Source organism: Moschus berezovskii, chromosome 21 (assembly GCF_049115385.1).
Source record: "Moschus berezovskii isolate FMDL1 chromosome 21, NW_MosBer_1.0, whole genome shotgun sequence".
Lineage (NCBI taxonomy): Eukaryota > Metazoa > Chordata > Mammalia > Artiodactyla > Moschidae > Moschus > Moschus berezovskii.
This window is the reverse complement of record NC_142480.1, coordinates 47,863,875-47,877,770: the sequence shown is the minus strand read 5'-3', so window position 1 is coordinate 47,877,770 and position 13,896 is coordinate 47,863,875. Positions and strand designations below refer to the sequence as shown.

Below are 13,896 nucleotides of genomic sequence, written 5' to 3'. Positions count from 1 at the left end.
TGGTCTATAGCCCACCAGGCTCCTCTGTCCATGGGACTTCCCAGGTAAGAATACTGGAGTGGGTTGCCATTCCTTTCTCCAGAGGATCTTCCCAACCCAGGGATCAAACCCAGGTCTCCCGCATTGCAGGCATATTCTTTACCATCTGAGTCACCAGGAAAGACCAATTAATTACATATATATGGTATACATGCAATTAAATTGTACTTTTAGTATAATTAGCTTGCATTAGTGTATCATATATATTGCTGTTGTGGTTTAGTTCCTAAATCATGTCCGACTCTTTGCAACCCTATCAACTGTAGCCCATCAGGCTCCTCCATCCATGGGATTTCCCAGGCGAGAATACTGGAGCGGACTGCCATTTCCTTCTGCAGGGGATCTTTGTGACCCAGGGACAGAACCCACATCTCCTGCATTGGAAGGTGGGTTCTTCATCGCTGAGCCACCAGGGAAGTCCTAACTATATATTATCATGTTATAAAAAATAGATGCTTCTTTAGAGTAAGTATTTCACATATATCACAGTGTGGAGAAAAGACACAGACAGGCCTGAATCTCTAACTGGCAGCATCTGTGATGGAGGGGAGGGGTTCCCAGCCCTGCAGAAATCTGTCCCTACTTGATCTCCTCCTGCAGGGCTGTCTTGAAGAGCCGCAGGAGCAGGTACTCCTCGCGCTGGTTGGAGGCATAGTTGTAGAGAGTGAAGATGACAGAGTCCATGAATTTGGTGGACTTGTTCTGGGGCATCTGAAAGATCAGCTTCGCCAGGTAAGTGGGGTTGGTCTGAAACATAAACCAAGGGATAAGTGATTTCCATGTAACATGAAGGCTGGCACAAATATTCAAGACTTTTCAGCTTGAAGGATCAGGATGGACCTGAATAATAAAAGAAAAATAAGACAAGCCCTTTGCTTACCCCTCAGTAGAAATCAGAAAGACTTCCACAGAGATCCATGCATAAGGTTTTCTTGAGAAAAAGTTAACTAAATTTTACAGTACTGATTCCAGGAGCCACTCACCTGCAGTAAATAAAATAAGTGTTGATATGCTTCCAGTTTCTCTCTCTTCTCCTTGCTCAAAGCCTTCAGACCTCCCTTCTGTTTATTTAGCATCATCATATCAGACAACTGCTCCTTATTTTTTTTGGTAAGTTTTTTACTGTGGGAAACCACATCCTGTAAACAAACACATATATACATAAATCAAAATGCTTTCAAAGATGCAACTCTGGGCATTATGGAAAGGTTTTTAGCACCTAAAAACTTTCATGAAGGTCGACTGCACTGGCAGATCCCATTACATATTTTAGAATTACTATCATCTGCTGTTGCTGTTTTAGTCACTCAGTCATGCTCGACTCTTTGTGACCCCATGGGCTGTACCCCAATAGGCTCCTCTGCCCATGGGATTCTCCAGGCAAGAATACTGGACTGGGTTGACACGCCCCCCTCCAGGGGCTCTTCCCAACCCAGGGATCGAACTCGCATCTCCTGCTTGGCAGGCTGATTCCTTACTACTGAGAAACCTGGGAAGCCCCTGGAATCACTACATTGAATCCTATTTTCAGTATATCAATCAAATCTATTCCTACTCAAATCTACTTCTAAAGAAGCTAATTCTAAAAATGTAAATTGATTCAGGAAACCAGCTTCTAGGAGTCTATCTTGCAAAGGCTTATATACAATAAAAGCTACATGTACACTGAAACATTAACTGCAGTATTATTCTGTAATCAAAAAAAGTTGAAAATGCCAAATAATCTGGAAAAAAACGTGAATCAGGCTACTTCTTGATCAATATTACACTGCCATTAAAAATAATATTTGTGATGATATCATATAAAATGTATCTTATCCTCTATATTAAATAAAAATGTAGAATACAAAATGATTGTTAGAGTGGTGTAATTATGGAATGATTTTTATCTACGCTTTTCTATTTTAAAAAAATATTTATTTGGTTGCCCCAGGTCTTAGCTGTGGCAAGCAGATGCTTAGTTGTGTCATATGGGATGTACTTCCCTGACCAGGGATGGAACCCAGGCCCCCTGCACTGGAAGCATAGTCTTAGCCACTGGATAGATAAGACTTCTCTATTTAAAGCTATATGATCAAATAATTTCATTTCTTAAATAACATAAAAGAAAACATACAGCATTCACTGAGAAGAAAGCCAGCCCTGCAAGGCATAAAGGGGGGAGGCAGAGGTATCAAGCAGGACAGTGCCCCAAGGCCCTGGCTGGCAGTGGACCATACCTGCAGTGTAATTTTATTTTTCACCAGCAGTCCGATTTTGATATCCATGAGATTGAGGTCATTCTCCAGCTGCTGGTTAGAACGGATAAGGGTAATAACCTCTTCCCGCATCTTCATAAGATCGAGCTCCTCCTGAAAATCCTGGTCACTTTGGTCGAGCAGGTGGACGAATTTCCGGACCACAATCATAGGCGGATCCTCGGCGCTGACTGACAGAGAGAAAACACGTATCAGACGAGGAATGGCATTCCCAGCAGTTCTGTGTCTTGGAAAGCATCAGCATTATCTTATATTTAAAAAAGAAAACAAGAGTAGCTCTATTCACACGTAAGATATTCGTTTATTTTTGAGACGTGCAGAAACAACCACCAAGTGCAGTCTTCCTGGTCATGCTATTGCTATGCTGTTACGTGGAAGGCAGATGCGGCAAGCAGCAAGACACCAAGCCATGGGTTAGCAAAGGGCTTCAGCCACAAGCAGCACCCTGCCCCCAAGCCTTGCCTGCAGGACAAGAAAAGAGATCCGCGGAGAATACCCAGAACCCGATGGCTCTCAGCCACTGCCTCAACTCTTCTCTGCTGAGCCACAGTTACTCACTGAGAGTCTTGTAGTCATCACGAGCTTTGTTTGCCCGGATAAAAGCCTGGATTTTGATAATGTCATTTATCTAAGGGACACAAAAGAAGAAATTCCTTAATTCATCTGTCCACCGCAAACACAGCAAAATTGATTCTATTGGTGCTTCTCACCCAGGGATACTCACATGATCTCGGAAATACTGCAGGCGTTCTCTATAGCGCTTTCTAGCTTGGTGCATCCTTGCCAGAGACTGGATCTGTGGAGAAGGAGAGGGGGTCCCAGAAATGAGAAGAGCCCTTTATCTCCGCACGTGTCACGCTCACACACCACGCTGACGAGAAACCCTGCTTGGGATACACACCTTTATAACTTCATCTTTGTGGGAGCGCAGGTAAGCCAAGCGGTCTTGGTACGCCTTCTTCTGCTTGTATCCTCTCCACTGAGACTGAAACCCAAATGTTACAGAAGACGTGTCATTTCCCAAGGGTCAGAAGAAGTTAAAAAATTTCCCCCAAGAGCAATTCGTGATACAGCTTTAGAAAGGACCACGCCCACCTGTGGTGGGGGAAGGAGAGACTGGGCTGCACCTCCACCAGGAGAGCACCTGGCTAACTTCCACCTCCTGGAAGTGAGCACAGCGCTGCACGCTTTTCAAAGGGCATCCACACAGATGCTCTCACTGGCTCCTCACAACCAATCAGTGAGGAAGGTAAGATAAACATTAGCATCCGCCTTTACAGAGGAGGACACAAACTCAGAGAAGAGGCTCGCCGCGACCTGACTGTGCTGGAGTCATAACTCCTAACCCAGAATTCTTTCTGAGCTTCCCTATCACTGAAGCAAAATCAGGGTTGCTTCTCTCCATATTCAAACCTCACATAAAGGAATAGTCTTAGAGACAGCGAGGTGCCGAGAACTGCCACTGAGCTGGACAACTTACCACTGAACACCATTAAGCACACACTGATTATGTGGCAGGAGAGAAAGGGATGGTCAGAAGGCAACAACTGCACTCAGACACTCGATCACAGGCACTGGCTGTTCGTCACACTCAGACACTTAACTGCAGGTGCTGACTGTTCATCAGACCTGCTCTGGAAGCCCCCTTGCTGTCTGCGCAGAGCAGGCTCCGAAATACCTGAATGCAGGTGATGGCCGGGACCTGTTTCTTCAGGAAATTCATCCTGGATCGGAACTCCTGCCGGACTAAGTACCCCCGGCAGCAAGCCTGCAGCTTGGTGATCAAGCCTTCGTTGGCCAGCCAAAGCTGTTCCCGGTTATACGCAGCTGTTACCCCAGAGATGGAACTCTGAAAAACATCAGTCACGTGAGAAGATGCACACACACAGCGTTCTAACACAGTGTCATCTGCAGTGCACACACTAATGCTCCAGCTTGCCAAGGCTATATTAGAACTTTTTTAATACGGTGTGATTAGCTTTTTTTTTTTTTAATGATTTTATTTACTTACTTAGCTTTTTGGCTGCACTAAGTCTTCCCTGCTGCATACAGGCTTTCTCCAGTTGCAGTGCACTGGTTTCTCATTGCAAAGGCCTCTCTTGAGTTCTCTAGAGTTTGGGTTTCAGTAGTTGCGGTGCAGGGGTTTAGTGACCTCAGGCATGTGGGATCTTCCTGGACCAGGGATCAAAACCATGCCTCCCACATTGGCAGGTGGGTTCTTTACCACTGAGCCACCAGGGAAGCTCCTATACTAGATCTTTAGCCAAGAAACAGGAAAGAAGACTTCAGGTCTATTTTTCAAGACCAAGTTGTCCTCTCATCCCCCAGTAAAGAGTCAAAAACGTGACCTTCTTTGACCTCATGTCATTTCCTTTACTCACTCACCTACCTAATGCCGACCATCCCAGGAACTGTGCTTGCTGATCTGGGGTCATACTGACAAGAAGACAGAGAGACAGGTGCCACCAAGGCCTGGAGCCCCTGGAACGCCACAGAGGAGGGCCCTGTCAGGGAGTGGGCAGACTACAGATGGCCTGGAGAAGCAGCCTAGTGTGTTTGGTCTGTTACTACCAGCTCTGGAGAACCAGCAAACCTTCAAAGAGGAATAAAACCATCAGATGTGTTTTTAGAAAAGCAGCATGATTAGCTGAGTAGCTGGCAGATTAGCTTGAGCAGGTGAATTAGAATCCTGGTAGCGTATGATCCAAGTGAGAGCAGCCCTGGATCACCCAGGGTGAGGGCAGGAGTGCTGAGAATGGTTACTGAGAACACCTGCAAACCCACCTGATAGCCATGGTCCCTTCTTGTCTTTGATGTCAGAGCTATTCAACGGGACACCAAGTGTACAGTTAAAAGACTACATGAGGACCTCCCTGGACCTAATCCAATGGTTAGGATTCTGTGCTTCCACCGCAGGGGGGATGGGTTTAGCCTCTGGTTAGGGAATTAAGATCCCACATGACACGCCGTGCAGCCAAAAAAATACCCCAAATAAACAGAAACAAAAAGACTATATGACCTAGGGACAGTCCGTGGGATACAAGCAGAAGGAGCTTGGTAAGATCTTTGGGAAGGAAAGCTCTTTAAGAGAGACAGACAGCTGGCATCAGGCCTGCCTGCTCTCCTCCCCAACTTCCTACTTCCTGCCTGCCTTCCTTCTGGATGACAAGGTGACCTTGAGAATGGCAGAGCAGGAAGACAGAAGAACCCTGGGACAGACCAGATCGTGAAGCCACCACACCTTCCCTGGATGCTCAATTCCAGAATTACTTTATGTGAGGAAAAAAAAAAATACACCCTTATGTACTATTGCAGCCCTGATTTTCCTGTCAAACTGTGCTGAGGTGTCTGCTGGACTTCTAGACTGCAGATGGAAAGGCACACCTGGTGGTGAGGAGAAGGACTAAGGTGGCAGGCGGTAAGTCTGAAGGAACAAGATTTAGGTTTGCAAGCACACAGGCGGAAATTGGGGCTACTGGCTTAAATGAGACCACTGAGGAAGACTATAGCGGAAGAGAAGGGGGCTGATGGAACCCAGATACAACACAAGCGGAGTCAGAGGAAACGAAAGGAGAGAGAGGTTAAGAAGGGACACTCGGAAGTAGAACCAGAAGAGAACAGCCCTGGAGAAGCCAAAAGAGTCGAGGGTTTAAGGACGCGAATAGTACACTGAGAGGTCACCTATGATGAGAACACACCTCCTCGCTGAACTTAGCAATTAAAAGGCCACTGATACATTATAAAGCAGAAGTTTTACTAAAGTAAGAGCGGGAGAGCCATGAGCTAATATGTGAATGGTAATGGAGAATGAATTCATGAAGGATAGACTAACTTAAAGGCATTTAGTAAGAACAGAGCATGAACTTACAGGCAAGACTGAATCAGAAGAGCTCGAGAGGATTAAAATTTCTGTCTTTCTTTTTTTCAAAGACAAGGGAGACACGATTATGTATGTAGGTGGTATTTAAAAGTACATCCTTAAACCAGCAGCACCAGTATCACCTGGGAGCTGGTCAGAAATGCAGAATTTCAGGCCTCATGTCAGACCCACAGAGTCAGTCTTCACGTCACCAGGCTCCCCAGGTGATTCACACACACGTGTTAAGTTCTGGAGAGCACTGATCTATGTTACACAGAGGAGGTGACACTTGAGATGGGTGTGCCCGGACAGCCAGAATTTTGACAGATGTAGATGGCAGGGGAAGGACATCTCACATTAGCAGCGACTTTGCTTTGTTTATGATTACACCTCTGATGTGCAGAAGAATATTTGGTACATGTAGGAGGATAGGAGGTGTTCAGAAAGTGTCAAATGAATGAAGAAATTCTAAAAAGAACGAACGGCATCAGCAAAGACATAGGGGATGGTAAAGATGTGCTTTGAAAGCTGCGAGAAAAAAATGCTAACTTTACGTGAAAGCGCAGGCTATATTCTAATACAGTAAAGTTTGGAGTTTGTGGGATAGTCAGAAAAGAGATTGTGTAAATTGGGAAAGATTAAGAGTAGTTGTATTTGAAGTGTCAGAAAAACTTTTCAGTTTTCTTTTTTGCAGGACCATCCAAATTTTCTTAAAAAAAAAAAACAAAACAAAACAATTTATCTGACCTAATTCTATAATCCAGATGTTCTACTAATTTAGATCTGAGGGACTCGTACTAGAAAAAATTATTCCAAATTAGTTATATAGCCTTAATTTTATTTTTTAAAATTTATTATTTATTTTTAAACCTTTTTATTTTATATTGGACTATAGCCAATTAACAATGTTGTGACAGTTTCAGGTGAACAGTGAAGTGACTCAGCCATATATATACATGTATCCATTCTCCCCAAACTCCCCTCCCATCCAGGCTGCCACATCACACTGAGCAGAGTTCCCTGTGATGTACAGTAGGATCTTTTCTGTACCCTTAATTTTAGTCTAGGGCTTCTGACCACACACCCTTGTTCTTCCTAAGTAGTATAACCTTTAAACTACAGGTACTCTCTCTCAGCTTCTTCTTTTGTGAAGAAATGTGACCTACCTGGATCTCCTCCCGAGAAAGTTGCATGGAATTCTGCACAAAGTCTGAGGGTTCGTCCCATCCTCCTTCCTGGGTCTCCAGATTGTGGTAATAATAATATCCACCTTTCACCCAGTGCTTCACCCACTTGCTATTGTTATCTCCTGACATAAAATAAAGGAAAGATCAGAAAAACTCAGAGCCACACTCCCCACAGCCACAAGTCTAATCCTATAGGATCATTCTGATCAGGCTGAACAACCTAAATGAAGACCATTCCCAAAACCTGCCCCTTGGGTCTGTGAGAGTAAACAGGGATCCTAAGTCCTTCTTAAGTTATGACTCTGTAACATCTCATTTAGCTCATTCATGTCCACACTATAAAAAGAAAATACCTATGAAGTCCACATAGGGCAACTGACCTTGTCTACCTCTGTTCCTTTCAAAGCCTACACCGAAGTAAGACCACGTGCATCAGAAAACTATTTTCATAAAAGACTTGCAACCATTCAATCTCTCTAGTTAATTTTCAAAAAAAGCGGGCGGGCATAAAATGGGATAAAATATCTTATCTCTATTCCCCACCTTTCTGCAGATAAACTACTTTTAAGTATCTTACAGGCTTAGGTAATCAGAACTATATCCTATGAAAGAAACATTTTCAGAAAACTGACCTTCTTAACATTAGCCATACTCAAGGAGAAGAAAAAGAGTTATTTTTAAATATACGAATATTATCTCCTTGTACAGTAAGTCCCGTACTGTATTCCACAGTGCCTTTCCCTATAGCTTGTCCCTTTCCTCTTCCTCTGTTCCATGATATTTCTCTTACTTATTGACACATATTGATTTACCCATAACTCACCCGCTGCCAGTTTTTTCTTCTTGGCTTCACCGAGGTCACTCTGGTAAGTTTCACCACATTCAGGGATGACGCCATACAAGCCGACGTCAGGGGAACGAAGGGTGCCGAGTGTTTTGCCAACATCGCCTTTCTCCACTGCTTCATTGATGGCAAAGATTCCTAAGGCAACTACCCCAGGAGAGAACTGTTACTGGAATAGTTTAGAAAGCATCTAGATTTGCTTACTAGCACACTGTCCCCTCTACAACTATCTTTTTAAATTTTGGCCACACCACCCAGCTGGTGGGATGGTTCCCCGTTCAGGGATAGAGCCTGGGCCTTCACGGTGAAAGCACATCAAATCCTAACTAGGCAATCAGAGAATCCCCAGCCCTCTATCTTGGTCAAGCTGAGTACTGAGCTATGGAACACCTTGCTACCCCCCACTTTCCATCAGAACAGAAATAAAACAAACCGCCACATACACCTCTGTGCTTCTTGGGTGTCTTTGTTGGACTGCCAGATTCCACCTTGAATTTCATCCAACCATAACACAGCTGACTCATCCTGGGTTTCCTATAAACCATTAAGAGCAAAACGGTATTAGAGGCATGAAATCAGGGTACATGCCATGATGGTGGCTTATGAGACTCAATGAGAAACAGAGGAAGAGGTTTCAAATATACAAGACATGTGGAATAATCAACTGGAAGAAGCCAGCATCAAAAACTGGTAAAAGGGTTACACGAGAAATACCTCAAATGTAAGTGATGGATATAGGAAGATGAATTCCAGTCATTCAGGAGGACAAGAGCATCTAGAAGGGGCAAAAGGTCCAAACTGGGAAGAGACCCAGGCACTTAAACACTGACAAGGACCACGGCATGCATATGAATACGGAGTACATTTTTTTTTAAAGCCTTCTTTGCCAGCAATATTCAGAGGGAGTAAATATTCTCTACGTATTTTTTGGGCTTCCCTGGTGACTCAGTGAAAAAGAATCCACCTGCTAATTCAGGAAACACAGGTTCGATCCCTGATCTGGGAATATCCCCTGGAGAAAGAAATGGCACCGCACGCCAGTATTCTTGCCTAGAAAATGCCATGGACAGAGGAGCCTGGTGGGCTACAGTCCCTGTGGTTGCACAGAATCAGACACGACTTACCGACTAAACAACAACAATACATTCTCTATGACCACTATTTTTAAGACTATCAAGACTTTATCGCATGTAAAGCCAGGAGTCACTATGGGGAATTTAAGCTTATCATTGGCTTATATTCTAAAACTTGGAAGTTAAATCAGTTATTGGAAACTTAGAGACACATCTTCACCCAGAAACATAAAAAATGGTGATTAGTTTATTCAGCGTGGCCAACAAGAGTTTCTCCAGCCCACAGTGTAGTTTGAGCTGAATACTAGGGACGAGGGTGAGATAGAAATGGAGTCTTTTTCTCCTTTTAGGCAAGGCACCTCGGGTTTCAAAGTGACCAGGCTGGGAGAGTTGTGTTTGAGACAACCTTGGCAGACCTAGCAAAAGTAACTACTCCGGAGGCTTGAGCTAATAGCAGTTGGGATAAATAGTAGCTCAAAAATCCTTTGAGACTGCTTGATATAATTTGCCAAGGCACCAAGGAGATGGCTGGGGTCAGTTACTTTAACTGTGTTGTCAGATGAAGCAGGATCTTGGCTTTGGGAAAAAATGGAAAGTTTCACTGTCTTCAGCACACCCAGTAGTTGAAGAAACTACAAAATCTTAAGAGGAGGCTTGGCTTTCCTCCTGTGTTATTAGGGAGAGACACAATATTTCACTCAGCCAAGCCAAGAAGTCACAAATCCCCACAGTTTACAAACTGCCTTGGTGATAGGGTGAGGCCAAAGGAAGGCACCTGAAATCCAAAGTAAAAATTTCGCTCAAATGCAGAGTTTTAGAAAGAAAGACCACTTTAAATTATGTTAAGTGCTGGGCTTACAATCATAGGCACTGTCCCAATGTAAGAAGCTCATAGTCTCGGTAAAGCAAAAGAGGACTCCAATAAACAGAACGCAAGAACAAGTCACCTAACAGCTTCAGAATTTAACCATTTTCTACCACTGGTCAGTTTCTGTTACTCAAAATAGAAAATGGCCACACACAACTCTCAAGTGTCCTATGAATAAATACTCGCAATGCTAAGTAATAGTTTCAATATGATATAATATACTGAGTCAGTGACAACTTAAACTGAAAAGTCATGAGCTAGACACCTGAAGGTATAGTCTCTGAGAGAAGTGGCGTAAACATCCTTGCACCCTAAAAATGGATACTGCCACAGAATCAGGTCATTTGGAGGTTCACTTTTAGGCTAATTGTACATGAGCTATCTCTGCACAGAATCTCCTATAAGCAAAGCTGGGAGGTTTGGCTCAGTTTTCCTTGCATCTGGAGAAAGGCGCAGCTTATCAAGAATTCTGACCATCCAGGGGATTTCCCTGCTAGTCCAGGAGCTAAGATTCCATGCTCCCAATGCAGGGGGCCCAGGTTCCATCAGTTCCTGGTCAGGGAACTAGATCTCACATGCTGCAACTAAGATCAAAGACGAAGATTGAAGATCCCCTGTGCCGCAAAAAGACCTGGTGCAGCTGAATAAATAAATAAACATTAAGGAAAAAAATTCTGACCATCCAGAATTCTGTCATCTTTGTCCCATGCAGACTAAAGCAGGAGGATTAAAACAAGCACTTTCATACATACACATACATTCCTAAGAAACAAGTGACAGAGCTGTGGTGTGAAAGGAAAAAAAAAAAAGACTGGATCCGTGTCTCAGGTGGGTCAGGGGGAAATGAGATAGAAACATCCTTCCTTTGACTGAAGGAGGACAGATGACATACATCATCATCCCAGTATAAGGAAAGAAGAGGACCTCACTGCTCCAATTAGATCAAATCAGATGACAAAACCCAACATCCTCCTGTGAGAGTTTGCCCTAAGGATTAACTCAAACCACTCTAGAGAGTTAAAAACCTCATGAGATATTGTGAAGGATATTAAGATGAAACAGATTTAATGTGAAAATGCCATATAAAATAAACCGAAATAACATCCCCTGACATTTCTGACTACACTTTGAAGCACACTGCATTTTAGAAGAGGTAAAGAGCCAGGGACCAGAAATAAGAATCCAAGGAGTGGGCAGTGATTGGAGGTAAAAGGAAAGGGAAGACAGACAAAAGAAAGAACAGTTGCCATATGTATGTATATATACGGAAAGCACACAGACATCTGCAAAGGGTACTGTGAAAGTCGCTCAGTTGTGTCCGACTTTGCGACACCATGGACTGTAGCCTGCCAGGCTTCTCTGTCCATGGAATTCTCCAGGCAAAAATACTGAAGTGGGTGGAGTCCCTTCTCCAGGGGATCTTCCCAACCCAGGGATTGAACCCAGGTCTCCCACATTGCAGGTGAATTCTTTACCGTCTGAGCCTCCAGGGAAGCCCAAGAATACTGGAGTGGGTAGCCTATCCCTTCTCCAGCAGATCTTCCGGATCCAGATTCTTTACCAGTTGAGCTATCAGGGAAGCCCACAAAGGGCACTTCTCACCCCTTAAAACCTCCTTAAAAGTCTCTCTTGTTTTATGTGGCATGGATGCACATGTCATGATTTCTAAAATATTCATAAATATGTAGACACATATATGTGTAACATAAATGTAGTATCTTAGCACTCATCATGTACATTAACCATGTTATATATACATATAGATATACATTAAAGCATCATACATACCATATACACATGAAACACACATACATGAATCTATAAAACATTTATTAACACAAGTGCTGACCAATCAAAATGGAGCCTTCATGGTTTAGGTATCAATCCTCTAGTTGCTCACAGTAAATGCTCAGGGAAAGAGCTAGAACTGGGGGTGCCACACATTTGGGAGGTTTGGGACAGGAGCAGTGTACCAAACAAAAGCACCGAATATTCTAACAACTGGTCCAGCTGTGTCAGTGCACACCTGCTGGTTTTTAGCTACATGCATGCCTGTGTACACACAGACTGTGGGGAGGGTGAGGAGAAGCAAGACTTAAACACTATTCATATTTACAATTATGAGTTCTGTGAGAACCCCTAATGGTACTGAGGCAGGGCCCTGTGGGATTCCTGGGCACAAGGTCTTTCTGTCTCCCATTTCTTTGATTACAGGAAACAGCTTTCATTCAGCTTCTGTGACCTTCCCTGAGTTTGGTATTCTGCCCACAAGCATGTAGACCCCAGACCAGTTGGACCTGAAGGTTGATGATGCTGACTCTTCCTTACCTCACTACCCATCCATCAGTCTATAAAACTTCTCACTGTCTTCCCCAAGTGGGGACATGTAGCTTTTCAAGGCAGGAGTTTGCTGTGTCCCTCTTTGCCTAGCAAAGTAATAAAGCTATTCTTTTCTACTTCACTCAAAACTCTGTCTGAGATTCGACTTGGCACTGCTGTACAGAGAAGCTGAGCTTCAGGCATCACTAATGCCCTGCCTTGGCATTCAAACAATGACCCAATGGCCAGCAATCTACTTTTAGCAAGTACTCCCAAGGCACTAAATTTAGATGAAGAGAGAAGTGACTTGGTGAAAACAGTAGAGGCAGGACCTCCGAATATCTCTTCAACACAAAAGCAACAAAAACACTGGCAAAAAATCATCAGAATTAGTTTTTGGAAACAGGAAAGGAAGGGGAGGAGCGAGGAACCATGGCTGCTGTGGGAGCTCTTTGTGGTGGGCTAGGGAAGAGAAAGTTTACGCGTTTCCCAACGGCTTTTGTCCGCCTCACAAATCCTGGGACTCGTGCAGTGCTGTGGAGAAGTTGTTCACAATATGAACAGGTAACCAGCAATGAGGACCTGCCTATTCCAATGGAAAATCCTTATAAGGAGCCTCTGAAAAAATGTATCTTGTGTGAAAAACGCGTAGATTATAAGAATGTACAGCTTTTATCCCAGTTTATTTCTCCATTTACTGGATGCATTTATGGAAGGCACATAACAGGTCTTTGTGGGAAGAAACAAAAAGAAATCACAAAAGCAATTAAGAGAGCTCAAATATTGGGGTTTATGCCAGTTACATACAAGGATCCTGCCTATCTCAAAGACCCTAAAGTTTGTAACATCAAATATAGGGAGTAAATTATATAAAGTTATCATCAATAAACGTATTTTGCAATTAAAAAAAATCATCAGAAATAACTTTTTCAAAACTCCAGAAATTAACCAAAGGCTTCCAGCAGTCAGAGAGAGTTTATCAAGAACAGTTGACTCTCTGTAAGAAGAATGAGGTTTGTGGCACTTTAAATGGTTTCATTCCCTTTTTGTGCTCTGCCCACCCACTCAGCTCCCACCCCATACACACCTTCCTCCTTCAAATCTATCTATTCCCAGAGAACTGTCATTAGTTGACACATTAGGGAGTTCCCTGGAAGACCACAGCTAGGTTCTCTTTATTTGACCTGACTCAGAGAGTGCCCAGTGCAAAAAGCCTTTCTGGAGTATCTGTCCAAAACAGTAAGAGGTAACTGCTTCACATCAGAGATGTCTGAGGCAGAGGAGAAACACTTAGCAAAAATAGGCTAACAGAAGAGCTTAAAAGGACGGACTTCCCGACGGTCCAGTGGTTAAGACTCCATGCTCTCACTGCCAAGGGAGAGTTCAATTCCTGGAGTTCAATCCCTGATTGGGGAACTAAGATCCCACAAGCTGCAGTGCACAGAAAAA

At 43.6% G+C, this 13,896-nt stretch overlaps 2 protein-coding genes across 3 annotated transcripts in view; one reads left to right on the top strand and one right to left on the bottom strand.

Moving 5' to 3' along the window:
* The window catches only part of IQGAP1 (IQ motif containing GTPase activating protein 1), a 136,786-nt gene that overhangs the window by 21,248 nt on the left and 101,642 nt on the right, over positions 1-13,896 (bottom strand). For both annotated transcript variants that reach the window (XM_088829607.1, XM_055417868.2), the window contains 10 exons: positions 8,631-8,721; positions 8,167-8,334; positions 7,323-7,465; positions 3,976-4,146; positions 3,199-3,282; positions 3,022-3,093; positions 2,856-2,925; positions 2,259-2,467; positions 1,023-1,178; positions 623-786 (listed from right to left, as the gene is read on the bottom strand). In XM_088829607.1, coding sequence (XP_088685733.1) covers positions 623-786; positions 1,023-1,178; positions 2,259-2,467; positions 2,856-2,925; positions 3,022-3,093; positions 3,199-3,282; positions 3,976-4,146; positions 7,323-7,465; positions 8,167-8,334; positions 8,631-8,721 — 1,328 coding nt within the window. The remainder of the gene's footprint in view (positions 1-622; positions 787-1,022; positions 1,179-2,258; positions 2,468-2,855; positions 2,926-3,021; positions 3,094-3,198; positions 3,283-3,975; positions 4,147-7,322; positions 7,466-8,166; positions 8,335-8,630; positions 8,722-13,896) is intronic.
* On the top strand, positions 12,870-13,358 carry LOC148774556 (small ribosomal subunit protein bS18m). The gene has a single exon (XM_088829609.1). It carries the CDS (start codon positions 12,880-12,882, stop codon positions 13,309-13,311), a length of 432 nt encoding a protein of 143 aa, XP_088685735.1. The 5' UTR covers positions 12,870-12,879; the 3' UTR covers positions 13,312-13,358.